The sequence below is a fragment of the Hermetia illucens genome, chromosome 6 (genome assembly GCF_905115235.1).
Source record: "Hermetia illucens chromosome 6, iHerIll2.2.curated.20191125, whole genome shotgun sequence".
Lineage (NCBI taxonomy): Eukaryota > Metazoa > Arthropoda > Insecta > Diptera > Stratiomyidae > Hermetia > Hermetia illucens.
In genome coordinates this window covers 42,388,554-42,415,030 of record NC_051854.1, presented here as the reverse complement: position 1 = coordinate 42,415,030, position 26,477 = coordinate 42,388,554, and the positions used below count along the sequence as shown (strand labels likewise).

Below are 26,477 nucleotides of genomic sequence, written 5' to 3'. Positions count from 1 at the left end.
ACTTTCCAACAAGGGCAAAGTAGAAGACCGGCGGCGGGTTGCAAGGTTATGACTCAGTATTCTTTACCGATGGATCAAAGGTGGCCTGTGGAGTTCTCGAATACTCACAGGGTATCCAAGTCGTATGGTCTCCCAGGTTTCGTCAATGTATTCCAGGCGAAAGTATTAACGATATTGGAAATCTGTCGATAGCTGAAACAAGATTCGAGCCCCAGGCGTAACATAGCCATTCTGACCGACAGCCAAGCGGCCATCAAGGCCTTGTACTCAGCGTCGACATCTTCTAAGCTGGTGGGTCAGTGGAGAGGCGCGTTGAACCGACTGGGCAGCACACTCAAGGCTACCCTCCTCTGGGTTCCCGGGCATAGGAACATAGAGGGGAATGAATGGGCTGACGGACTGGCCAAGCAAGGTTCCGCTCTTGGCAGTCCCTCGGCGAATACAGTCGGTGTTCCGCTGGCGGCTGTCGGGGGCCGAGTCTACTCGCACTACCTAGCAGCCTCGGGTCTGAGATGGCGAAGGCTTACTAGCTGTGCCAAGTCAAGGAGAATTTAGCCCGCTTATAACATAGCCCGATCACGAGAGCTCCTCTGTCAATGCACTCAAGATTACGGCGGTCTGCACGAGGCAATGGCTCATAGGAGGCCAGGCCACGAGGCTCGGATTACCCTACAATTCGCATTGCCGAAGCTGCGGACAAGGAAGGGAAACCCTGATGCACTTTCTCTGCGATTGCCCAGCTCCAGCTACAGTCAGGCTACGGACACTAGATAAACCATTCTTTGGGGACCTCAAAGAAATTTGCAGCTGCAGGCCGGGAGAGCTGCTTTCCTTAGTGAATGCTACGGGTTGGTTCTGAAGGACCGAGCCGGCTAGACTCTACCTCCCTGCTCTCATAACAGCAGTCACGATCTTAGGTCTTGTGGCGTCAAAACAGCGCACCACAGCGCTAATTGAGCTCCTCGAAGCGGTCACTGACACCTACCTACCCTATCACCAAGCGGCCGTTATACGGTGTCTAGGCTCCCAAATACCCTCCATACCGATTTCTGTTCAAATAAAGTTGATAATAAACTATTAATATAATTTTTAGTAATTGACTACAAAGCCCCCCTTAACAGGGTTCATTTATTATTGGATTTGCTCCAAAGATTTCGTGTATGAATGAAACTATCTAGAAGATAATACAAATTTATTTAACATGGCTCCTAAATAAATCAGTGATTAAAATTAGTACAATGTTGCACACTTGAACTGACTTTGTTGCAGAATAATTTTTTTCCGATAAGATTCCCCACATTCATCTCAACTACTTTTCGGGCCGTAAAGATACTTTAATCTAGGAAACGAAGATCTAAAAAAATAACTTTGAATTTTGGCAATTTGTGCAAAATTAAATGGTAATCTGCTTATTATTTGCAAGTCAGCAGTCACCGAAGTCAGTTCGATTTATTATTTAAGCTGAACCCGTAGCGCGACGTTAGGAATTATTGGTAGAAAGTGTGAAAAGGGATGACGCCCTACGTAATTCTTTTGTTAAGTTTATCATTTTGCGGAACAACTTTTGGTGAAAGTCGTGGTAAGTAGTTGACTTTATTGAACTTAAGTGTGTCCAGTGCGAGGGTCCTGGGCAAAATACCAGCATCCCCCTTAGTTCAGATCAACGAGCAATTGCATGTTTAGTTGGTTCTTCCGAGGGAGGTATGTCAAAAATAACCTTCAGTTCTGACTCTTGAGTGTGGTTCTAAAAGTGGACATCATAAGGCCTGCGATAACCCCAGCGGAAAAGGACGGCAAGCTGTTGCCTATGATGCCAGCAGAAAGGATACGTTGGGTAGGAACACTAATCGCGAGACACGTCCCCTTCCGTTCGTTCAACATACAAATGTGATCCTCTCCTCCTTTCGCCGAACGTTACCAATCGTTGTAACGCGTGGTGCGGTACCACGCTATCTAATGCAATTCAACTGCTGTATCAACACACGGCGACTTTAGTGTCGAATCAACATGCAGTTTCAAAATCAGCGTCAATTGTGCTCCCTCAAGGTTCTTCTTCATCAAGCACCAACGTAGCCTCAGCTTCTGAGACCACTGACTGGCTCTGCTTATACCCTAGCGGCAACTCTTGCCAACAATACTGGCGCCATACCTAAGTCGCCAAGGTCGACTAATTCTCTGCCACTTACTGTTCCACTTCTCTAAAAGATTGTATCAGCCCGACGACGTCCGCTGGCCAACTGAAAAATCGTCCTCCATCCAAAGGACATGTTCCCTACACAGCGTCGGCTGCGCTTCGCACTTCTGACGATTGCCCTACTGTCGATGCATTAGCACCACCACACGCTTCCTCCTGTGCATCATTGACGCCCCCCACAGCTGAACCGCAGGCCTTTCCGACCACATGCCGCCCGAGCGCCTCGCCGCAGAAACAGCTGTTCGTGTCAAGGCTAGCGTAATTCACTACGTTTGACGAAATTCTGGCCTCTAGCAGAGCAAAGCCAACTCAACTTTTTCATCTCTCTCATGTGTAAAGCTGACTAAGGATGGCTCTCCTCACCTAGTGATAGTTTCCTTCAAAGTGACATATCCCGTCGACTTCGATGCTATCGTCCAATCTTCATTTTGGCAACAGGAGGTCATCATCAAGCCTTATCAGAGGGCTAAGCTTCGTGAAAATTTTCAGCTCGCCCGCCTACCTCGTCGAACTGAAATGATTCTGACAACTTTACAATGTTTTATCAAAATGTAAGGGGTCTAACAATCAAGCTGTCGAATTTCAAACTGTCTCCCTTAGATTTCGTGCTCCTCGAAGGTTACTCTGTTTTTTGTTATGTCGGAGACTGCACTGCGGTTGGCAACACAACCGACGGAGGTGCCCTAATAGCTGTTAAGTCCCTCTCCGCGCTGAAATCATTTTTTCCTCCTCCCCCTACAGTTTTGTCATCATACAAGTCATTCCGCCAAACGTATGCTCCTTTATCATACCGTGTGTATATTTTCCCTGCCTCAGCGCACCTTTTCTGTACGAGGATTTCGTCGACAGAGGTCCTAATCGTTTTGTTACCCTCACTTTCTTTGATCCTCTGTGTCGACTTGAATCTTCCCATGCTCTCTTGGTCTTTCCTCCCTTCCTAATAACTCCACCTACCCTTCCCTTCCTCTATCCACTTTCATGTCCACCTGTGCCGCCCTCCAGTTTAACCTTTCTAGAAACCACTTAGACCGCACCCTTGACCTTGTCCTCTCTACCCTTCCTGTGCGTTGCCTTTCCCGATCCCCTCTTACCTCGTCTTACATTGCCCCTGACGTCCATCATCCTACTCACGAGTTCGATGCTCAGATATCCCGACTCCACCCTCCTATCGCGCGCAAACCTACCAAGTTCAACTTTTATAAGGCGAAGTCCGAAGGTGAGTTCAGACTCAGCCCTGGCGGCAATCAACTGGGTTCCCCTTCTCTCTCCATTAATGTTTGACCAAGCACACAGCACCCTCTATACAATTTTATCTGATCTTCTTCTTTATTACGTCCCCTCCTGCTCCTGCTTACACTTTTACCCTGTCTGGTTCACCACTCAAGTCCACACTGACAGGAAGAAGTTCCTTTCTTCTAGAACCTATGATTTTTTAAATCTGTACGTTCCTCGGTCAAATCCTTAGTACGTAAGTCCAAAAGCGAATATTTGACCAGTGTTGAAGACTCAATAAAACGCGAAAATCTCAAACCTTTCTGGTCCCACATTCGCGACTCCCGCTGTCCTACCCAGCTATTCCCTCTGCCCATGAAATTCTCTGGTTCTTCAGCTACTCGTAACTCCCCACAAGTATCTTGTGATTTACTGTGCCGCTACTTTCCTCAGCCGGAGTTCCTCCTCCTTCTTCCGAATCGCTCCCGCTATTGGATGTAACCTGCCCCGCATCGCCCACTATTTTCCTTCTTACCCCTCTCCTAGCCGAGTACCTCATTGGCAAGCTACGATGGTCTTCTAAACCTCTTTTTGCTCAAAACTGGTAAATTCATCTCCCTTTCCCTATCCCCTATTTGCAACAAAAGCCTGGAAGAGAACCACTTTTCCGACTTGTAGAAAAAGGCTCTCATCATCCCCATTCATAAAAGTGTCAGTTGTACCGAGAATTCCCGTCCCATTTCCGTCCTCTCCTCCTGTTCCAAAATCCTGCAAAGATATGTCAGCAACTGGTTGTCTGCGCACTTTTGCCATCACATAGTGAAAGAGCAACATGGCTTTGTTAAACGTAGGTCGACTGCCTCCAACCTGCTTGACTTTACCTACTTTGTTGCCAAATTGACGGTAAGAAGTACATCCCATTTACATTGATTTCGCTAAAGCCTTCCACACTGTAAATCACAAGAAAGTTCCATCCAAACTCTCGTCTCTAAGCGTCGCGATACCACTTGTTTTATCATCATTTTATAATCAACGGCCCAAAAACCGGTATCCGGTCCAGGCCTGCCTTAATAAGGAACTCCAGGCATCCCGGTTTTGCACCAAGGTCCGCCAATTCGATATCCCTAAAAACTGTCTGGCGTCCTGACCTACGCCATCGCTCCATCTTAGGCAGGGTCTCCCTTGTCTTCTTTTTCTACCATAGATATTGCCCTTATAGACTTTCCGGGCTGGATCATCCTCATCCATACGGATTAAGTGATCCGCCCAACGCAACCTGTTGAGCCAGATTTTATCCACAACGTGACGACCATGGTATCGGATCCCCTTGTCTTGGACCTGTGCTAATATTGAATAATATCGAGAGTGACCTCGCTGTTTTTATCTGGCCTCGCACGTTGGCCAGGGTCAGCCTATTGAGTCTTATCAATTTCGTCGGAATACCGAATTCTCTCATAGATGTGTACAGTTTTACCCTTGTTAAGCGATCATAGGCAACGTCGTCAGCAACCTTTAACCGCACCGGCCAGCGAAAGAGGCAGCGAGGACTTAAATGCACAATGCGACACCGGGATGCCCAAATAAAGAGAAATCCTTACCAAGAGGCGCGACTGATGGTGCGGGGACTGCGACTTCAATATCCTGAAGGATCCTGGAGGAACTACTGGTCAGCATATCAGACTTTCTCAAAGTAACTTCCAGGGTCCAAAAAAAGAAGGCGAAGAGAGCGAAGAACAACTGGCTACCCCGCCAGAGACCCGTCTCTCCAAAGACAACGAGGCTATAAACCAAAAGCCAGTAGCAAAAAAGACGAGGAAGACAATAGAGCAGAGGTATCTTCCATACTCCAACCCCAGAGATAACCAATGCTCGGATAGGTATCACCTCTATAAATGCTCGCCCGTAGAAGATGCATATCCTTCTCCGGCTCAGCAGTCTCCTCTGTAGGGGCGTGAACGTTTGTACTTGTTAAAGTTCCGCCCCTTATAATGTTGGTAGCGTGTAGCTGCTCCACCTACCGTTGCCAGAAAACGTAACTACGGTACGTCCACATATGCTCGTGCGAATTCAGTCAGCGAGTTAACGAGGAACAAGTCTATACCGATGCAGTTTATCTCGTCATAGACGGGCTGGTTGGAGTGTGGATTGAACTGGAGGAAGGGAAAGGCGGAAGAACCTCCTTTCGCGTACAGGTAGACGTTCCGTTTGGGCTGAGGAGACGAAGCTCCACGCAACGAAACCATACGTGACCAGAGGACGGATAAGCTGCTTATAGCAGAAGACTTTGACTTTGGGAAGGATGGCGGAGCCTTTTTTGAGGATGGGCCATCGGGTTTTCAGCCCAGCTAAGGTTTTCGAGAGGATGAATTTTACTTTTGGTACGGATGACAGTCGGGTATTGAGCATTATTCCGCGGTATTTGGAAGATTGGAGGGAGGGAATGGAGGATGTCCCGATTTTAATCTCGAGGTTGCTGGAGTAGGCTAGCATTTTGCGGGTAAAAATGACTCTACCGCGGAAGACGATGGCTTCATATTTAGTGGAGTTAAGGAGGAGTTTCTAAGAATGAAGGAACTTGTTGAGGGTTAGGATCGTGGAAATGATGCGGTTTTGGGCAGCTTCTATGCTTCGGGAGGAAGGAGAGGTATAGAGGATCCAGTCGTCAGCAAATTGAATGGTTTTGGCAGTTTGGGGAATTAGTAGACTGTTGAAGTGGGATGTCAGCAGTGTATAGAGAAAATAGGGTTGCTGACAGTACTGATTCTTGTGGGATGCCTACAGGAGGGCTCTGCAGGTCGGATAGGGTTTCATGGATGCGAACAAGAGTTTGATAACCGGACAGGTAGCTCACAATCAATCTGCGCAGTTGTGGGTGAAATTTGAATGTGTGGGGCAGTTTGAGGATGAAACCCCCGTCCCAGACAGCGTCGAGGAAATTGAACTGGGGAACGTTTCATTGTCGGTGAAGTTGGCGTCGTAGAGTAGTTTTTTGTTTAATGAAGTCAAGGACGTGGGGGGAGGGTGATCAGGCCCTGGTAGTTTAGTGGTCTGAGAGGGATGGTTTCGTTACAGCCTCCTTGTGTAATTTCCATGAACTTTTGCACTGCGGAGTCAATTTCTGGAGGAGACAGTTTGTCGTGTACGTTGTGGTTGAAGTGTTTCCAGTTTGTGGCCGCGTAGTTGGGAAGGAATTTGGGTTTTTGGGGCGACGCTGAGTGATGTTAAGGTGAAGGGCAACTCCATCATGGTCGCTCAGGCCTGGAATAGTTGGTAGGTCTTGGGAGGAGGTAAGGGAGCTGGGGTGATGGGAAGGTGGTTGCTCACCAGGAATAAGTCGATGAAGGAGCGGATGTTTTGCTGGTAGAAGGTGGGTTGGTTGGTTGAAAGGAGGGTCTACTGAAGAGGGTGGGAGTGCTGGACGTACCAATTGGGTAACCGATTTCCATTCATGTTTATGGCGGTGTTGTACCATGTTTCGTGTTTGGTGTTAAGGTCGCCCCATACGAGGGAGAAACGTTTATGGCGACTAATTGGGTGGGATTTGAGATGTTGTGATAGGATGGAGATGTCAGCAGGATTAAGAGTTTGATCGAGGCAGTAGAGGCTACCCAGAAATATGATGGGAGAGGGGATGGTGGTAAAAACGACGCTTAGCTCAAGGGATGGGACAATTGTGGTTAGAATGAAAATTCACTGGGCGTCCAAAGGATTTTTTACCAATATGACCGTACTCCCGCCTTGGCGGTCAACACGGTCAAAGCGAAAGGTAGTATAGTTGGGATGTAAAGCTAATGTCTTGGGTTTAGTTTGGATTCAGTGGGGAGGAGTAAGTTTGATTTGTGGACGATAAGGGTGTTGGCCAGCTTATGTGGTTTTTGTCTACTGACAACTAAGTTCACGTTTAAGAATACCACTTTAGTAGACATTACTGGGGTACACTTGGCAGAGGTAGGAGAGGAGCGCGAGTCTCTTCTCCATTGGTGAGGCAAGAAAGTTGTATGTGGGGACGAAGGTGGTGTGTTGAGAGGCTTGTTGGGCGATGGAGGTTTTAAACAATGAGAAGATCCCGGAGTCGAAGCCAAAGGTGGGGATCGGATGGGTGGCGTTGCTAGCCATTGCTGCCTAAGAAAATGGTTAGAGGTTGGGGACCGGGTTTGGTGGGAGAGATTGGATTAGGCTTTGCGGTTAGGAACCATTGTGTCTGTCGGGCGTGGGCTTGCACAGACATCGGGCAGTTGCGGCAAACTGCCGGATATATGTTGGCCCCACAATTGATACAGGATGGATTTTCTTTCTGCTTCTTCGGGCATTGTCGTGGGCCATGTTGCATTTAACGCAAGGATAAGGTAGGTTGCAATTAGAAGCCACGGATGTTTTTGGCTGATTCATAGTCCACCTAGGATGTGGCGAGGACGTGGGTGGAGTGAATTGATGTTTTATTCAGAGCGATGTTGTTGGGGATTGTGGACAGGATTTTGCTAGTTGATGTCTTCTTTGGAGTAGTGTCTACCCGGATAATAAGGGAGGGAAATTTTTTCTGACTCACCTGTTGTTGGTTCATTCTGGATGTTAGGGCGGCTTCTGCATTACTCTTGGAGGTTATCTACGGGATATGGGTGGCTGTTGGGGTTGCGAGGAAGGATTGAAGCCGACTTTCACTGCAATTGGTGTGTGTGTGCGTTTTGACATGACGCGGCCCAAATTGACTTTTAGTTTATAATTCCACTTGACTTCGCTTAGATCAACAGGCCAAGGCAACCAAGGCATCTATTCCCTCTATTACTTGAGCAGTTGTAGTTATATTACTTTGCGTGCCAGGTTTCTGTCTCTCTTTTGAGGGTTGTATGCACCTGTCAACGAAGATAAACCAGCTGACAAGGATCCGCTTTAACTTTGAAGTTCACTTGCTAGTCTCTTCACAACGGCGTTCCATTATAATCGCTTAGCCGATCTTATTCTCTTCTTTAGACTCCTTGTGCCAACTCCAATCAGTAGCTGAATCAGAATTCAGAGCATGATTAGGGTGGTCCCTTGTCTGGCTTGCCAGATTCGAGTTCCACCACGGTGTTATAGCCTTCTCTTCTCTAGTTGTGATCATGTGGGTTGTTTTCTCTATTCTAGCAATGGATTTGATGCGCTTACCTGAAATCGTAACTTGGACGCTCAGTTTTATTTTGAACGTCGCCCAATCAGTCTTCCGCGGATTTCGAAATGGAACGATTGGAAGTGGATCCATGCCTATTACGAAATCAATGGGGTGATACTCTCCAATTTGCATACACATATTTTCCCATGGCTAATTTTTGATTTGAACAATAAACGCTTCTTTTAATTATGTGTAGGCGAAAATTGCAAAACATCAAACTTAGCGAGCGGTACTTGCAAACTTATACCCGATTGCCCCGCCCTAATATGGAAAATCAAGAATAAGTTTCAATATGCCCGGTGTGGTTTCGAAGGGACTAACGAGGTTGTTTGCTGCCCGAATGACACTACCGAAAAAAAGGAGGATCGGGTTAATCAATCATCAACCATTTGCTCGACGGAGTCAACCCAGAACAAAGGCAATCAAGCCAGGATTAGCCAGCAAAGTAATGTTTAACTTTCTTCATATTTTTGAAGCACATAAATGAAATTAATGTCATCCTATATGTTCTGTAGAATGCAGAGAATATGCTGACAGTTACCGTCTAGATTACAACGAACCAGAGACATGCCTCATCGGTAAGGAAGAACTACGAACACGTACCATCAATGCCCTCCCTCGAGAGTTTCCTCACATGGCCCTAATTGGAAGCGGAAATGCCAGCTATATTCTCTGGTTATTCAGCGGATCGTTGATTAGTGATCAGTACGTGTTGACTACAGCTTTCAATTTTAAATCCGCATTGTACTCGTAAGTATGAAGGACATTACCTTTCTTGACATTGCTTCCAAGCTGCGCACACATTATTTCAAGTGAACCAAAATACGTCCTGTTGGGAGAATTGGATACAACATCGGAAAGAGATGGCGCGAAGCCTGAAAGATTTGGAATACTCACTTTAATTCCCTATCCCGGGTACAGACGTCCTCCTCTGTATAATGACATCGCCTTAATAAAGCTGGATAAGAAAGTGGAGTTTAGTCCATATATTCGACCGGCGTGCTTACCAACAGTTTTCGATGAACCTGAGGCAAAAGAAATGTTACTAGGATGGAACCATTCTGATGAAGGGCGGATTGTAGAAGTACTACTTCGTTTGAAGAAAAAAGTAGTTGAAAAATTCAGCCAGGAAGAGTGCAACGAAAACTATAGGCAAACAGTTGAGGAGGGAAACCTTCCCGAGGGTATTCGCAATCAAACACAAATGTGTTTCGGTGTAAGAACTAACTCCAAGGAGGTTTGCATTGTAAGGAAAACTCCTCAAATCCGAATCATTTCTTTATGAATTTACATGAGTGAATCGTTCCAGAGTAACGCCGGCAGCCTGCTTCTAATTCCCCACAAGGATTTGCATTGTATGCAAACTATAATAGGAATCACATCGCTAGGCCTTATCTGTAATGATGTAGATTCGCCGGAGGTCTACACTCGAGTGTATCCGTATATTGACTGGATTGAAAGTATTGTCTGGGGAATACAGTGATGCTATATAACCGATTCGCTAATCCTGGAATACTATATGTAAACAAATTTATTATATAATGGAATAGTAAATAATAGCATAAAGCCCCGCAACTGTTTTTAAGTTTGTAGGCTCGTCGTAGCGCTTAATAGGCGTCATAGATAAACCGAGATTACATATATATATATATATATCCCCTTCGTCCTTTTCTTTAGCTTTTGTCCTGTCCAAAAGCGGGATCAGCTCGTCTTGATTGGTTGCGCGATTTTGCCCTATCAAATACCTGATCTGGATACAGTCGCAAGCCCCTCAAATCACCACCCAGCATATTAAGCCACCGTTGTTTCGGCCGCTAATTACGTGACCATACCATTGAAGACGCTTTTCTCACAATTTTTCCACGATCGATTCAGCCCCATATCCATCGCGGATATCCTCACTTCGGATGTGATCAAAACGTGTCACGCCACTAGTAAAACGCAACATCTTCGTCTCCATTACCGCAAGACGGCGTTCATTGTCTTTTATAGTCGGCCAACACTCAGAATCATAGAGTACGACAGCACAGACGACATTCCGGTAAAGTTTAGATTTGAAACGTTCGTTGATACGTCGATTACAAAGAACACCAGTTGTGGAACGCCACTTCATCCAGGTTCCGCTAGTCATCATCATCATCAACGGCGCATCAACCGGTATCCGGTCTAGGCCTTGCTTAGTAAGGAACTCCAGACATCCCGGCTTTGCGCCGAAGACCACCAATTCGATATCCCTGAAAGCTGTCTGACGCCATCGCTCCATCTCAGGGAGGGTCTGCCTCGTCTTCTTTTTCTACCATAGATATTGCCCTTATAAACTTTCTGGGCAGGATCATCCTCATCCATACGGATTAGGTGACCCGCCCACCGCATCCTGTTAAGCCGGATTTTATCCACAACCAGACGGTCGTGGTATCGCTCATAGATTTCGTCGTTATGAAGGCTACGGAATCGTTCATCCTTATGTAGGGAGCCAAAAATTCTCAGAACATTCTTCTCTTGAACGCGGCCAAGAGTTCGCAATTTTTCTTGGTAACAATCTAGGTCTCCGAAGAATACATAAAAACTGGTCAGATCATTGTCTTGTAAAGTAAAAACTTTGAGCCTATGGTGAGATGTTTGAAGCAAAACAGTTTTTGTAAGCTGAAATAAGCTCAGCTGTCAATCATCAACCGTTCGCGGATTTCATCGTCGTAACTGTTATCAGTTATGATTTTCAACCCTACATGACTACAATCAGAGCCTCGATGAGACAAACAGAACGGTATCAGTATATACTGAGTGTGCGGCTCAGTTCATCCATACTGGTGGATGCAAGACCTACCTAAGTACAGCACCCGTGTTGAACCGCAACATCACATTTCAGGCCCGAAGGTCCCGTGTCCGCTTAAATGTAATCAAAGCCCCATGAAGTTACCACGAGGGGGCCAACCGTAAACAAGCGAGCTGAATTCACATTCTGCAGGATTTCTCCTGAAACAGGGAAACTCAGGGTCTATCAAGGTTTCCATAGTACCGGTATACCTCTCAAAGTAAATACAGCATTTACCGGTGCAACCAGGAGGGGCTCCTCTACATCAACTTGGCTTTGGTTTGGCCAAGAGGGTTACTGCCCCGTCTTCCTCACCGCCTTCGTGAGCACCAGTGGTGCTGACAGGTGGAATTGCTTGAAATGTCGGCAATGCTTGCGGAACTGGAGGATGAACAAATTCTTCCTTTAACATCTGTTCGAAATATTCTCTATCCGTCGTGGTTCAACAGTCGGTAAGCAAAATACCGTTCTTGCCAGTAACGCAACAAAATTTTGCATATCTTGTGTGCATTGTTGTCTTCTTTTGATAAGTCTCTCGCCATCCCGAGTGTCCAGTTTATTGTAAAAATCTTTGTAATAGACCACACGAGTAACAGCGACCGCTTTCTTGAATGAAACAATCGGTTGACGAACTATATATTCACAAGTACAAGGTCATAAGTGTCCGCCAAATCAACTATGCGCCACCGTTAGTATGCGCTCCAAACCTTTGGCCCCCTTGGCACTTACTGGCGTCTGCTTTTCATCCATATCCACCATTAAGGTCATCTACAATGACAATATAGTCATCAGCAGGCACGTTGAAGGACTTTGTATCGAGAAGTAGCCAAAAGACTTCTTCCTCGGCATCAGGTCTACCTGTCTGTAGTACGTATGCGAGATGGCGTACCAACTTAGACCCGATAAGTTGCAAACGCAGGGCGACCAGAAGTCATGGGTTGCGGATACTAACATAATCCACATGATCAACAACAAAAATCGTAAGTTAATCTTTAACATAAGAAACCGCGGACAGGCAGCACGTATCCTTTTAAGTCCGTCTTTCTAAATTCCTTCCTCCTCTCTGGGGGAACAAATCTCCTTAACAAATTCCTAATCCGAGGTGAACGAATCGGCACGCCTATCGAATGAATTGCAGAGACTTTATACTGTATTTGAGCGGCTCCTCTTCAAATATCTTTCCTACCTTTGGAGGTAGAGGTAGATACGTAGTAGGGACGCGAAGACAGTACAGTACACGGTCGAGAGTCGCTCAACAATATCAGAGCAGCTCTTCGCCCTTGAATGTTTTGGCGGTTATGCCGTCAACCACCGGGAACAGAAGGGCTAGGCGTCGTATGGTTTGGAAGAACCTACTGAACGAATTTATCGTGCAGCCCCATTACCGTGTCACGGATTTGGAACGGAGTCCATCAGAGTACAGACCCAGACTTCATGACGCATTCCTAACTCAACTTTCAGAACAATCACAGAGGTATACCCAGGAGCACTTCATCATTCTGGGTGTTTCGACTCAATAAAAGAGTCGAAAATTTATGAAAGGAGATTGGCCGCGTAATACGAGCACACCTTGGAAATCCCTCACCAAGAGTGCACAGATGTGTTGCGGACATATTGGAAACTATCATCTCTCCAATGGTATGCCAATCGAAGAAACATACATACAGGCAACATACCTATTATTAGCGGTCATCCACTAAGCCATGTACTCAGAGTAGGTTTTCTAATTATCCAAAAACTGAAACCTGAGAACCTGAGAAGTCAGTCCACTAAATAAAACAATTCGGAAACCCAAAGGTTGGCGCATCAAGGTTTGAAAGGTTTTGCGTTTTCCTTATGTTTTATTAAACTTAATCTTACTTAAACTAACATAAAGTAATAACTTAACTACTACTTACAATTAGCACGTTACAATAGCCTGTGCTTAGTCCTTATGTACCTCTACCAGGCCAGGAGTATCATAGAGGGAAAGAATTTTAGGTTTTAAGGTTGGACTCACGATGTGGTAGGACCTTATAAATGTGGCCAATGAAGCCATCGGAACATTTCATTTGATACCCAACATGACCATATTCAGTGAAAAAAAATGTACACCCCCTTTTGCACGTATGGGGATCCTCTTTAAACTCAATGTGGGAAGATCTAGCATATTGCATGTCTCGTGTCAATCGGTATAGCCATTTCTGAGAAAAATGCGTGCGACAGACAGACAGATTTCTAATCTAACGCCCATAAACGGATTGCCGTCTACAGAAGAACAGTCCTAAGGATGAGTTCTGCTTTCCGGACCAACTCAGTTTCTCACCGGCCATGATGGATACCGACAATGCCTGTATAGGTTTAAATTAGACACCTCACCTGAATGTCCAAACTGCGATGGGATCCCGCTGGACCCAGCTCAAGTATTTTTCCAATGCCCGATGTTCGTAGATGAAAGGAAGAACTTACGAGGAAACTCTCGACAGACAGACAGACATTGAACCGATTTTAATAAGATTTGGTCTTACAAACAAAATCAAAGGGCCTCTTTTTTGGAAAACTTGGGGTAATTAACCCAAAAAAGGGGAGTCCGTGGACTACAAAAGAGGAAGGGGCAAGTTGCTTCCCAAGTGGTCCGGTCCGTCACCAAGTGGGTGCGGCCTCAGGAGTCCCAGCATCCCCAACACAACATCAAAGAGCCTCTTTGCAGAACAAAGCTGAACCGGCGAAAGTCGGTAGCTCTTCAATTACGGTCTCAACATTGACAAAAAGGAACGAATCGGCAGTTCGTAAGCCGGAGCAATGGACAAAGGTGCTAAGTTGGAAAAAAGATATGTAGTATGCCGATATCCTTCAGAAAGTGGAAGTCGATCCAAAATTAATAGACTTGGGTGACACTATAAGTTGTATGCACCGTACGCAGGAACGAGATCTGATGTTAGGGCTAAACAAATCCAGCGAGAAGACAGCAGATAGTTTTCGCGGCCAGATGGAAAAAAATTCTTGGTAAGCAAGCAGAAGTGAAAGCTTTAAAGCAAGAGATAGCAGATGGAACTGGACGTGGTTGCATCACGGGAAAATATCGGTGTTACACTAAGGGACCAATCCAATCTTAGCGGGTAAACTGATTACCACGGGCGAGGTAAAAATAGGTTGGGTCGAGTGCCAACTTAGGGGCCAAGTATTTCTGAAGAGATGCTCCAGAAACCTTCATTCCGGTTGCTCTGCAGCATATACTGATAAGCAAGCAATAAATATAGAAAAGAGGGCCATCTTATCAAAGATTCAATTTTTGTATTCCGGGGATGGATGTTGTGCAAAGGGAAAAAGGGGATTGGAAGACTGCCACGTTGCAGAAGGAGGCAGGTGTCTGGCATATATGAGGGAATCGTAAGGCTAAATGAGGTTGATGCAAGTCAGTCTTCACTATTACAAGGAAGCTTAAGGTTCTTTTCAAAACCATTCGATAGTCGAATGTACCATAGACGTGGATCTGCGAGCCTTACCAAAATTACGGTAGTGCTACGTGGGTGAAAGACTCGTATAGAAACCAGGCGGTATGGACATGGCTTTGTAAGAGCAAAAGTCTCTTCCTTGCTCTTCCTTGTGCATCATTAGCGCAATATGAGCAGATGTTAGACGGCTTGGTGTTGGACGCTCTAGAGCACAACCCAAAAACTATTGCCGGTGACTTCAATGCGTGGTCCTTAAACTGGGGAAGTCGAGTGACAAACACAAAGGCCAAATCCTCCTTGAAACATTCACGAAACTGAACATCATACTAACGAACATTGTATGCAGGCTAGAGGGTTGGACTCGATCGGACGATCGAGTACACCGTTAGAGAGAAGGATGGTGTGGTTGAGGAAGCACTATACCCATAGTTACCACCAGGTTAGCTTTCTCGATATTAGTAGCGGAGGAAGCATCAAGCGAACAGAACAAAAGTCGGAAAACCCTGATATTTGGCTGATTCACTGAAGTTTTTGAGGAGCAGACATTCCTGACGGCTTTAGAAATCGGTCACGAACCGAAAGGGACGATGATGGAAAAGGTGAGTCAGCTATGTCAGCGCGCAACTGAAGCATGCGACCCTACAATCCCGCGACGGAGGTTTCACCACAGTAAAAAACCAAACTACTGATGGAACCAAGAAACCTCACTATTGAAAGCGAAAAGACTTTACCAACGGGCAAGAGGGTACCCAGAACATCGGCAGATGGGAAGAGAATATCGCGATTTTCGAACTATCCTTAACAGGGCTGTATGGGAAAGTTAGCGGAATTGCGGCAAGCACCTATGCCAGGAGGCAACTACGAACCCGTGAAGCGCCGCTTACGTAACTCTTCTTTAAAATAATGAAAATTCCTTTCCAACATCAGGAAGAATATGGACATGGTCTAATAAGATGTATTCTCGATCCTTGGAGTGACCGAGTAAAAACTAGATCTGTGGACGAATTGGGGATAATAAGGCTCCCAAGATTGGACACGATTCCAAGAATGAGTATTTGCCACCCAGTGGAATTAGCAGGTTGGTTCTGTCTACCGAAGCAGCAAAAACCACCTTTCCACATCACCCTATCTGTTTTTCAAGGTTTTGTGTAACCACAAAACCTTATTAAAATCGGTTTACTGTCTATCTGTCTGTCTGTCCGTCTGTCTGTCTGTCTGTCTGTCTGTCTGTCCGTCACACGCATTTTTCTCGGGGACGGTTATAGCGATTGACACCAAATTTGGTAGAAAGGTGGGAACTGTGAACGCTCACGCATACAGTGAATTACCTCCTTTTACGTCGAATTTAAAGGGGGGGGGGGTCCCATACATGCAAAAGGGGGGGTGTTAAATTTTTTTTCATCAAATATAGTCATGTGGGGTATCAAATTAAAGGTCTCGATTAGTACTTTCCAAAGCCGATCTTAGTTTTGACATTCGTTGGAAGGGTGGGGAGCGCGGGGGGTTGGAAATGATCACTTCTTTAAGGGGGCCATTCTCAGAAACTACCAAACCGAAAAATCTGAAAAAAATCAGGAGGCTGCCACTATATGGTTCCTGGGCTCCGAAATACCTTTCATGCCGATATCTGTTTAAATAAAGTTAATAATAGTATATTACTATAATTTTTTGTAATTGGTTAGAAACCCCCTTTAGGTTCATCCTAGTTCCATGAAATTTTGCAGTGATATAGGCTATAATATAGAGCATGATCTTACCATCTTTGGTGGAAATCGCACTATTAATAACAAAGTTATAATACCTCAAATTTGTTGCTTCTTTGAAAATTGAAGACTATGAATGTCAATATCACCCGAAAGTGGATACTCTCACATAATATATGGATATATTACATGCTACGTACTAAGAAATACACAAAACCTTTCGTACCTGAAGCGTTCAGCTTCCGGTTTCCCGACTTATTATACATTATGGGGAAGAAGTTGGAAAGAATGACTTACAACAAGCTGCTTCCGTTCGCCGAACTATGGGGTGGCCTTTCGGGACAGTAGCGTAGGTTTCAGAGAGCCTGTTTAACGGTGAATGCAATAGTATCAATCATAGATCTGCGTCGGAAGGCCTCGAGTGTTGTTAAGAGCTGTGCGCTAGTTACGCTGGATTTCGGCAACCCCTTTAACTCGGCCAATTGGGGTTGGATTAAAGGCGTATTGGCTAAACTGTCCAATGTGTCCGTGATTTCTTAGCCCCGATAATAATAATAATAATCGTTGGCACAACAATCCATATTGGATCAGGGCCCTGAAGTGTGTTAGAGCACTTCATTCAAGACCGTAACAGTACACTACAGGATTGCAGTACCCTGTAGAGGGAATGTGGTCAGCATTGCGCTCGCCCGAGATTATTACCCTGATTTGACTCAGGTACTCATTCACAGCTGAGTCGACTGGTATTCGACGTCAAATCACGATTCAAACCCCACTGCGACCAGCAAGATTTGAACCGCGACCTTTCGTACGACAACCTTGTGCTCTAACCAATCAGCTATCCGGACATTAGCCCCGATAAGTGAGAGTTAAGGTACCCCCAAGGCTCTGAATTGCGGCCGCTACCGTGGAAGGGAAGCAACGTTGATTGGCTTTACACGCCTCCTAGCTATGGTTGCACGTGTGGCCCACCCGAACAGTGTGAAATTTTATGGAAGTGAAACCGTTTATGCCATCAAAGCATGGTTACAAATGCTTAAACTGGGGCTGGTCGAAGGCGATCCTTATTACCAATCGCAGGAAAAACAATATTATCAAAATCAGGGTTGGTAATCACGAAAGTGTGTCATCGCGGGAATGATTCCCTTGGATGTCCTAGCGAATGAGAAACACTGTCTCTGCCAGAGAAGGAAAAGCCACCAGAAAGGTGCTACACAGGAGATGGCCCGACTGGTATGATAATTCCGGAAAAGGCCGCTAGATCTATGCACTGATCCCGGGTATTGAGAGATGGGTTGAGTGAAAACACGGAGAAATGAATTTCCACCTAAGGCAGTTTCTTACGGGACACCACGGATACAGGGAGTACTCGCATTGGTTCCCATAGAACGGGTCCCCACACTGTCCCCAATGCGTCGCTTTACCCAAGGACATTGTCCGAGATTCACGATTGAAAGAGCGAGGTTAGACGACGCCCTCAACGTAGGTATCGGACCCTATAATCTCGTGGAGGTGAAGTTGAGGTTGAATGGAAGTTGGAGTGTGGTAAACACAACAATAACTCAGATGCGGTAATCCTGCATTTTACACAAAACTTTAATAATGCCGAAGGATGACTGCTCTAGGTGAAACACAAACCAATCAAAACGAGCCATTTATTACTCCTTTCGCATTCTGGGAATTCCAGAGACACCCCAGTAACACTTAGAATGTGGAACGTTCGAAATCTTTCTCCCCACGGCTTGATGTCCGATAATAATCTATAAGGTCCGGTTATTTGACAGACAAATTTGAAGGTATTCCCATTCGTAACTATTTTAGCAGCCACTTAACTTCTTGGAACTCTTTGCTATGTACATACGTAACTAACAATAACTCTTGATTCATCAACTGATCATTAACAACTCTCATTATTTCCGAGCAAGTTGGCTCAAACTGGAAAATCAACTTATTAAGATATTTTGATCAAGATCCGTAGCATACTAGCTGGATTTGTGGGCCCCTATCAGTTCTCACTCAGATTCGGCTAAACCATGAGCTGCTAATCATCAGTAAAAAGGAAGCAACCAACCATGATTACTTACTTAATTCTGTCGTATAGTTTCGGGTTTTGTGGAATAGTTTTTGGACAACTTTCTGGTAGTTATATTGGTTTCACTATCTTTTATGTTATTTTAAAGCTCATTTTGTTCGGCGGAGATATTTTGTGAAGGTCACTTAGAGATAACGCTCAATTTCGCAGACGATCTGGTGAATTTTAGCATATCCGTGGATTAAGTCTATCAAAGAGGCAGCAGACGAAATTACTACTGTTTTGCGTGATAAGAAAGCGACCCGGGCAGTGACAAAGTTGCACAGAATAAACGACGCAGCGCGCACAGAAATTTTAAAGCTTTGGAGCAAAATAAAAGATAGGAGCAGTTAAAATCTGGTGTCTGTCTATTTGTCTGTTCACTCTATTAATCCAAAAGTGAACATTTGTGAATTGTCATGGAGTATATCTGGTCGCACTGGCATCCAATCTAATGTATGTGTTTAAACCCAGTACCTCGTTCTAAGAAGAGAACGATTTACGCGAAGACGGATTGATTTGGCGACCACAATCAGATCCCTGCCGTGATTAGCATAGTCATACTGGTTTATGCAAGTGGATAACCCCGCATTCTTAGCAACTTGGCAACTCTGACGCAACTAAGGGGCACGGTGCAACCACAACCACACCATGCGACTCCCACAAAAACGCCAATCGCTAATTACCGAGCGAAGAGCACATCCCTCAGGAATTCTCCTGGAGTATATGCTCTAGAGCCCTGTGAGTTAGAGCTTAAAAATAAGCCAAAGTCTTCCCCGCTTGTCGTAAGTGGCGACTAAAAGGCATTTCGTCCCTGATGCTTTACGGTGAGTCGAATTGACTTAATCGCACAATCTTCTTAGGACACGGATTGATTTTGTGAACACAATCAGAGCCCCGCTGAGACAGGCACAACGACACCAGTCAGTGCATGACTAAACATACTGATAGACGCAGGACCTACCTAAACCCCTACTGAACTTTTGAGTAAGGTACCCGTGTTGAATCGCAATACTACGTTTGAGGTTCAAAGGTCTTTGTTCGCCTGGATGTAACCACAACCCCCATGAAATTCCGACTAGAGGGCCAACCGCAAGAACTGAGCTGAGCACACATGAACCAGAAATTCCTCTGAGACATGTGAATTCTGAGACTATTCCGGTTCTAATGGCACCAGTATACTCCTGGTAAAGTTTGGTGACCTACAGTCACTTCAAATGAGTGCGTCCCTATGTAAACTCTGGTATGACCACTCTGGCTAAACTTTGGAGCATTCGCCTGCTACACCAAGGCCAGGAAACCATAATGAGTACAGATTTTCCCGGTGCCACTGCATGGAGCTTCTCTCCAGCCACTCGGTTTTGGTTTGGCCAACAGGTTTGCTACCCCCTCTTCCTCGCCACCACCTCAGAGCACCACTAAAAGGGATAGAAATGAAACCTCGAATGGTTTAGCAAAAGAGGGTCCAATTTCCCCCATACAAGGACCTGAACCGGTAATTGTCACTCAGTAGCATTGATTAATGCTGCTGTCAAAAACTGAAAATAGGCTACCCTTAATGAAAGGTGGCTAAGCCTTAATGCTGCTAAACACACCAAATTTCTCCTGTCAGAACCAAACAAACCTATGGCAAAGGCATGGTATCCTCTAAATGAGGTACTGCGATATATAAACGAATCCGGGGTATTCCGATCGATGGGGGAATCGAGAACAATGGACCACTTGGGTCTGAATGCTCAAAGGCTTCGCCACTCACCCACCTCAAACACACATACACACGCTACCGAAACGTCAACAACGCCTCGGCTAACGGCTGACCTTATACCATATTGGACTATCGCCACAGTATGCTATCGGACTACCAACTAAACACCTCCCTGTCATCAAACAACTAACCTGGAACCGTTTCACACATGACTTCGTACTAACCCTCTCGCTCTCCCGGTTTTGCAAGTCTTCATGTCAGGGAATTCCTTTCACAAACGGGAGGGGAGAGAAGGAAGGAATTGTTAGTTTAGGGAACCCTCTGCCATTCGGTTCCTCCGCCGGTCGAGCTCAATCTTCTTCGCAATAAGAAGAGCCCGAACGGAATGCGAAACACAGATGGAGTCTGCCAGGGCTTCTCAGCATCTATCTGACAATGTTGTCTGGTGAGAGTTCCCCAGTGTCTGAATCCTGCTGACGAAAGCCTTCCCATCTTTCACAAGAGAAAAAGCTATGTTCAGCGTTGTCCGCCACTCTTTCGAAGAACACAAAATCAGGAGATCGCGCCTTTCCAATCTTATGTAGGTAAGACTGAAAACCTCCAAGGAAGTAATCATTCTCAATTTTGGTGAGAGAGTTGCTACTCGGCAAGAGTGCGTTGTCATAAGTTTTCGCCCTTTCGGCTGTAGATAGCTTTACGATTCTTAGCAAGGGAAGCAACGGGGATCACAAGTCAAGGGCATCAGCCCATACCTCCGTGCCATAGAGCAGAACCGACTGCGTTGCTCCCATAAGAAGGCGTCTCCTGGTAGATATAGGGCCCCAAATTTGATTTGCTCGAAGAAATTTATCTTCGAGTCAAGCATTACACCAAGGTATTTAACCGCTGGTTTTGACTTGACAGTCAACTCGCCGATCGATATAGGACGCGGGGTCGGGATGCTCTCTCTAGTCAAGATGACTACTCCGATTTTTTCCAGCGCAAGGCAGAAACCATAAGCAGCCATCCATCCACTTAGTCTGCTTTGCGTCTGTTCAACAGTACGTCTGGAAACAAGTGCCGCAACATCGTCGTCGTCTGCATAGCTAACCATGCGCGACTCTTCTGGCATGTTGTAGCGTTCCATAGATCTGGCCCTAGAGTATATCCTTGTGCTTTCGACGTGATCTTCATCCCCTCTGGCCCTCTAAGGTTTCGTAGAGCAGGGAGTGATTTTTTAAATAATACCTTAATATCCGCAAAAGATAGCTTGGCACGTGGAATGAGTTTCCTGATGTAGCTAGCATATCTGTCCACCTTACGAATTGAAGACATTCCTGACATCAAGCGTTATGAAGAGCATTATCGGTCTAGATCGACGGCTGTGTGCCTCGGCTCAATAAACCGCATTTATGACCTCTATAACAACATCCACCGTAGATCTCCCTGTTCTAATCCCAAACTGCTTGGAAATAAGTCCCCGATAGCGCAGATCGCTTCAACGAGTCTACTCCTGATGAGCTTTTTGAGCACTTTCTTGGCCGTGTCAAGCATTGCGAGTCTCACTACCTTCCAGCGACAAGGAAAAGCGCTTTCCTTCAAGCAAACGTTTAACTCCCCGAGCAGCAAGTCTGGCCTCGACCTGACGCCTTTTTGTTTTTTTATGGTGAAAACTGCTTCTTCGAGCTCACACATTGTGAAAAGGATGCAATCCTCGACGCTTTCCGCGCTATTGACATTGACCCATAGAGAATATCTAGGAAATAATTCCCGGGTCCACTTGGTCGGTACTTAGTATGCACGGCTTCCGCAGAGCCCCGATTTTGCGGGTGACAAAGTCCACATTCCCCTCGTTGACCAGGTTCTGCCAGCCGTGGGCTTTGCTTTTATTTGTCGCACCACGGAGTCTCCTTTTTGCTAATCTATACTCTGCCTTTATGGCGCAAGCCCCTTCGCTGGCATGTAAACGTTATACCAAACGGCAGAGCTTATAATACTTCTTCCGCAGATCAGCAATTTCTGTCGTCCACCAATACACAGAAGACTTGTCACGGCTGAGGCCTCTCTAGGGCATGGAAATCCCATACTCAGATTCATCACTGAGTTTACGACGGTCTAACTTGCAATGTTACCAGCCCCCGAAGCGCCCTCCAGAGCGGTGCTGCCTGCTCTAAGAGTTTCGGTGAATTCCCCAATATTCACCCTCTTTGTTCCCTGCATACTACGTATCCAATTTTTATTTTCCCGCTGTAAAGGTGTTTCCTGCCGTATTGCTCGGGGACCACCACAGCGAGTTTTTCTCGCGAGCAGAGCAGAAGTGATACCTATCCATGCGTTGGTTACCTCTGGAGGTTCGTCTTTTATGGCCTTCTCCAATTCGACCTTTTCTGTGACGCAGTCTAGATCTCGGGTTTCTGGAGAGCACTCAGGCTCTAGACTAGAAACGGGAGCCTTCCCCCGCCCCCGAAGCCCCTTCATCTCTTCGCAGAACGTACTCTTGCTAGTCGTCTTCGGACCTAGTTTGACGAAGACTCCGCCACCCTTCATTTGAAATGCAATTCTGCTCGATTATCTTCGGGTCTCATCTTGTGGCGGATTTCACTGTGAACTTTTGCTGCCGACGGTTAGTCCTTCTTCGTTTCCTAATCTCCTCTGTTACTGGTTTTCGATTTGTAGTCTACTTCTTTGGGACAGACGGGTCTTCTTCAGCCGCATCTTCCCCTTTCCGCTTGTTCCGCAGTTCGCTTTACAGTGGTCTATCTGCGATCCGTTGATGCTTATATTGTTTTCTACAAGAAGTGAGACTGTTTCGGCTTTCTGCGCATCTTCCACTGCTGACCACGTTGTGCTGCAGAGAAAGATGCGGTGTAGCACTTCATCCAGTTCCATCAAACCATTTTCACGCTGCAGCTGGCCTTGTTCTGGAAGAACGTTGCCCACACCATACGATAAACCACTGTCGCACATTTCCTGATCAGCCTTTCCTCTTCCATTCTAGCCAGGACGGTCGACTGCAATTCCACTCGGTTAATGACTTTTTTCCGGAACAGGGACACTACAGGGTATAACAGTTACCGGGCCCTGCACCGTCAGTTCCACCATATCTGCGGGTATTTCAGCCTTCGCTGCCTTTTCCGCTGGTCGCTGCGGTAAGTGAAGCATTTTCGTGCTGCACCCAAACACAGTCAGCTTTTCCACTTTCTGTCATGTCTATTATCAATGAGAATTTCACCAATGCATCGTGTGCAAGGAAGCGGGCCACAATAGACGGGAACGGGTGTACCGTCGGAGACAAATCCACCACCACAGTTCCCTGATGCAGGCCTGCGCTAGATGATCCCGGAACTCACAGACGGATCAGCGCTCGCTCAGGGCAAAGCGGGGTAGTAACAACGGGGTTCAATACACAATACCCGACCAGGGTTCCGAAGGGGCTGGCTCCTGGTACACATCACAGCTACAACCTTGACAGAGCTAGGCTCACATCATCCCATCTACATCAAGTTCTCTGCCCATGACTCTAGGGACTCCCGATGTGTCCCGATGTCTACCGGTCATTCGCTGTTTGCTTTTTACCGAGAGGCTTTCTTAAGGCCACTACCTAGGCCGCAGGTATACTGCTAGCTAGGGGTTTAGAACTACTTACTCGGACACTTCAGAGACGTCACTCCCTGTATCGTGAGCGTCCCGTTAATGATTGCTGACGACCCCTAAGTGAGTATCTAGTTTGTGGGAAAGATCTTTGTATTGGGCTGCTCGGATAACAACGATCATTTTCTGTGCTTCCCAGGAGCCATTCGTATAACTTTGCCAATTGGCCAGCGCTTAGTCAATGAGAAAATTGTAATGGAGACCTTTGTTCTCACATTTCTGTTTCGGTCAAAGAGTAGCATAGGTCCCAGGGTGAAAGGTGGAATTATACCCACGATGAAACATAAAACGCCTGCTGAACCTACACCAACGGCTGTACTACCAATCCCTATCTCCACTTCCACGTGGGTATCATTGGGAACTCTTTCTTAATGAAACACTGCAGGCGAGTCTCTCGTTTTTAAAAACGGGACAAATTATACCAGCCGGTCCTCCGGCAAGAAATGCGCTGGATAAGGAGTGGTTTCCTGAAGAAAAGCCCCAACACAATATGTGGGCATCGAGTAAACCATGTGCTCAGTGTAGGTTTCCTAATCAGCCGAAAATATAATGCGACAGGGTATGTGCCCTGCGCTTCCGAAGTAAATTTCGAAATATAAGCCTTAAAAATGTTCACGCCCTTACAGAGGAGGCTGCAGAGTTGGTAAACACAAATATAAGCCTTAACCATGTTCACGCCCCTACAAAGGAGGCTGCAGAGTTGGTAAAGGATACCTTCTAGGAAGCAGTAGAAACCACGACCGTCTGGTTGTGGATAAAATTTGGCTCAATTGGTTGCGGTGGGCGATTCATTTAATGCATATGGTGGAGGATAATTCAGCCCGGAAAGTCTATAAGGCCAATATTTATGGTAGAAAAAGAAGACGTGGCATACCGAAGGTGGAGCGGTGGTGTAGACCAGGACACCAGACAGGTTTTAGAGATATCGAACTGGGGAACCCTGGTGTAAAACCAAGATGTCTGGAATTCCTTATTAAGGCAGGCTTAGACCGGATACCGTTGGATGTTCAGTTTCCTCAGCACTTCATTATCATCTTCTTAGATCAAACGCTGCCTGCTTGGACTTCTAGTTATCAATAAATAACTAATCCGCAGGAGCCAATATAATGAAAAAGTGGATCGGTAGAGCCCGAAACCCCCGAGTCAATTAAGACAGATGATTGAATATCCGGAGAATTCTGGCAAATCGGCAGTTAGGTCGGTTTAGGTTTGCCTGAATTTCTGAACAATTTGAATTAACCTCAAAATATATATTTATCTGACTTCTTTTAGGCGAAATATGTAAGACCTCGAACTTAGGTCCCGGAATCTGCAAACCTGTGGCAAATTGCCCGGCCCTAGAATGGAAAATAAGCCATAAATTCCTGTACGCCCGATGTGGAATTGAAAAAGAAGTTGAAATAGTTTGTTGTCCGAATGAGCCAACGGAGAAAAATGAACCTGTGATTCGCCGAAACAACAGCCCCCCTACGAAAAAGGACGATTTAAACACAAGGAGCGTAGGAACTAGCCAACTAAGTAAAATGAACCTGTTTACATTTTTGGAATACCAAGTGTCATGTCTGTCATTTTATAGAATGCAAGGAATATGCTGAGTACGTCTTTGAATACCACACTAGCCCTCTAGCCCCAGAGGATGCAGGCGAAAATGTTCAAGTGGACACATGTGCCCAGAAGAGGTTAATAGTAACAAACGATGATACCAATGCCTACCCTCGAGAATTCCCTCATATGGCATTGCTTGGATATGGACAAAGTGATGATATTAAATGGCTTTGCAGCGGTTCGCTGATTAGCGATCAATATGTGTTGACAGTCGCGCATTGCTTATCTGGGGAAATGTGAGTATAGTGGAAATACCGGCACTAAAAAATGTCAGTTTCAATATTTTCAGGAAACCCAAATATGTACTGTTGGGCGAGTTAGATGCTGAATCTAAACTGGACGACGCAAAACCGGAGATATTTGCAGCTTCCGTTTTCATCCCCCATCCTAATTTTACACGACGCAACGTATATAATGACATTGCCTTGATAAAACTGGATAAGAAAGTGAAACTTAATCCTTACATTCGACCAGTATGCTTACCCTCCGTGTTCCAAGGTCCTGAAACCAAAGCGATCCAATCTGGTTGGGGTCTCATGGAACTGGGAGAAAATGAAAGAAGACCCAAACATTTAAAAAAGCAAATAATTGACAAATTCAATATTGAAGAATGCAATGAGATATACGAGTATGGCCAGGTCCACGTTCGTAACGAAATACAAATGTGTTTTGGTGGAAGAAACTCGACTACCAAACGTTTCGCTGTAAGAAAAATTATATAAATTGCATTTGATCCAAGCTGTATCGGCAAATACTTCCAGAGTGAAAGTGGCAGTCCGCTTCAAGTTTACAATAAGGACTCATATTGTATGCACACCCTCATTGGAATCTGCTCGTTTGGCCCTCCAGGTGAGTTGTATCTGCGGCCAGATATCTTCACGCGAGTGTACCCGTACATTAGTTGGATTGAAAGTTTAGTTTGGGGAAAACAATGACTTAATAAATAAATAAAGACTTTTTTTCTA

At 45.7% G+C, this 26,477-nt stretch overlaps 1 protein-coding gene across 3 annotated transcripts; it reads left to right on the top strand.

Annotated features, from left to right (window-relative positions):
- The first annotated feature begins 1,397 nt into the window (after window positions 1-1,397).
- On the top strand, window positions 1,398-26,477 carry LOC119659823 (trypsin-3-like). 3 transcript variants are annotated; one of them, XM_038068107.1, is made up of 5 exons: window positions 1,398-1,579; window positions 25,180-25,425; window positions 25,484-25,748; window positions 25,802-26,216; window positions 26,274-26,477. In XM_038068107.1, the coding sequence occupies exons 1-5, from the start codon at window positions 1,513-1,515 to the stop codon at window positions 26,445-26,447; spliced, it is 1,167 nt and encodes a 388-aa protein (XP_037924035.1). In that variant the 5' UTR covers window positions 1,398-1,512; the 3' UTR covers window positions 26,448-26,477. The 3 variants fall into 3 exon arrangements, with proteins under 3 accessions (XP_037924035.1, XP_037924036.1, XP_037924034.1); XM_038068108.1 differs by lacking the exons at window positions 25,180-25,425; window positions 25,484-25,748; window positions 25,802-26,216; window positions 26,274-26,477 and adding exons at window positions 8,749-8,997; window positions 9,068-9,302; window positions 9,366-9,798; window positions 9,862-10,116 and having other exon boundaries at window positions 1,405-1,579; XM_038068106.1 differs by lacking the exon at window positions 1,398-1,579 and adding an exon at window positions 18,513-18,640.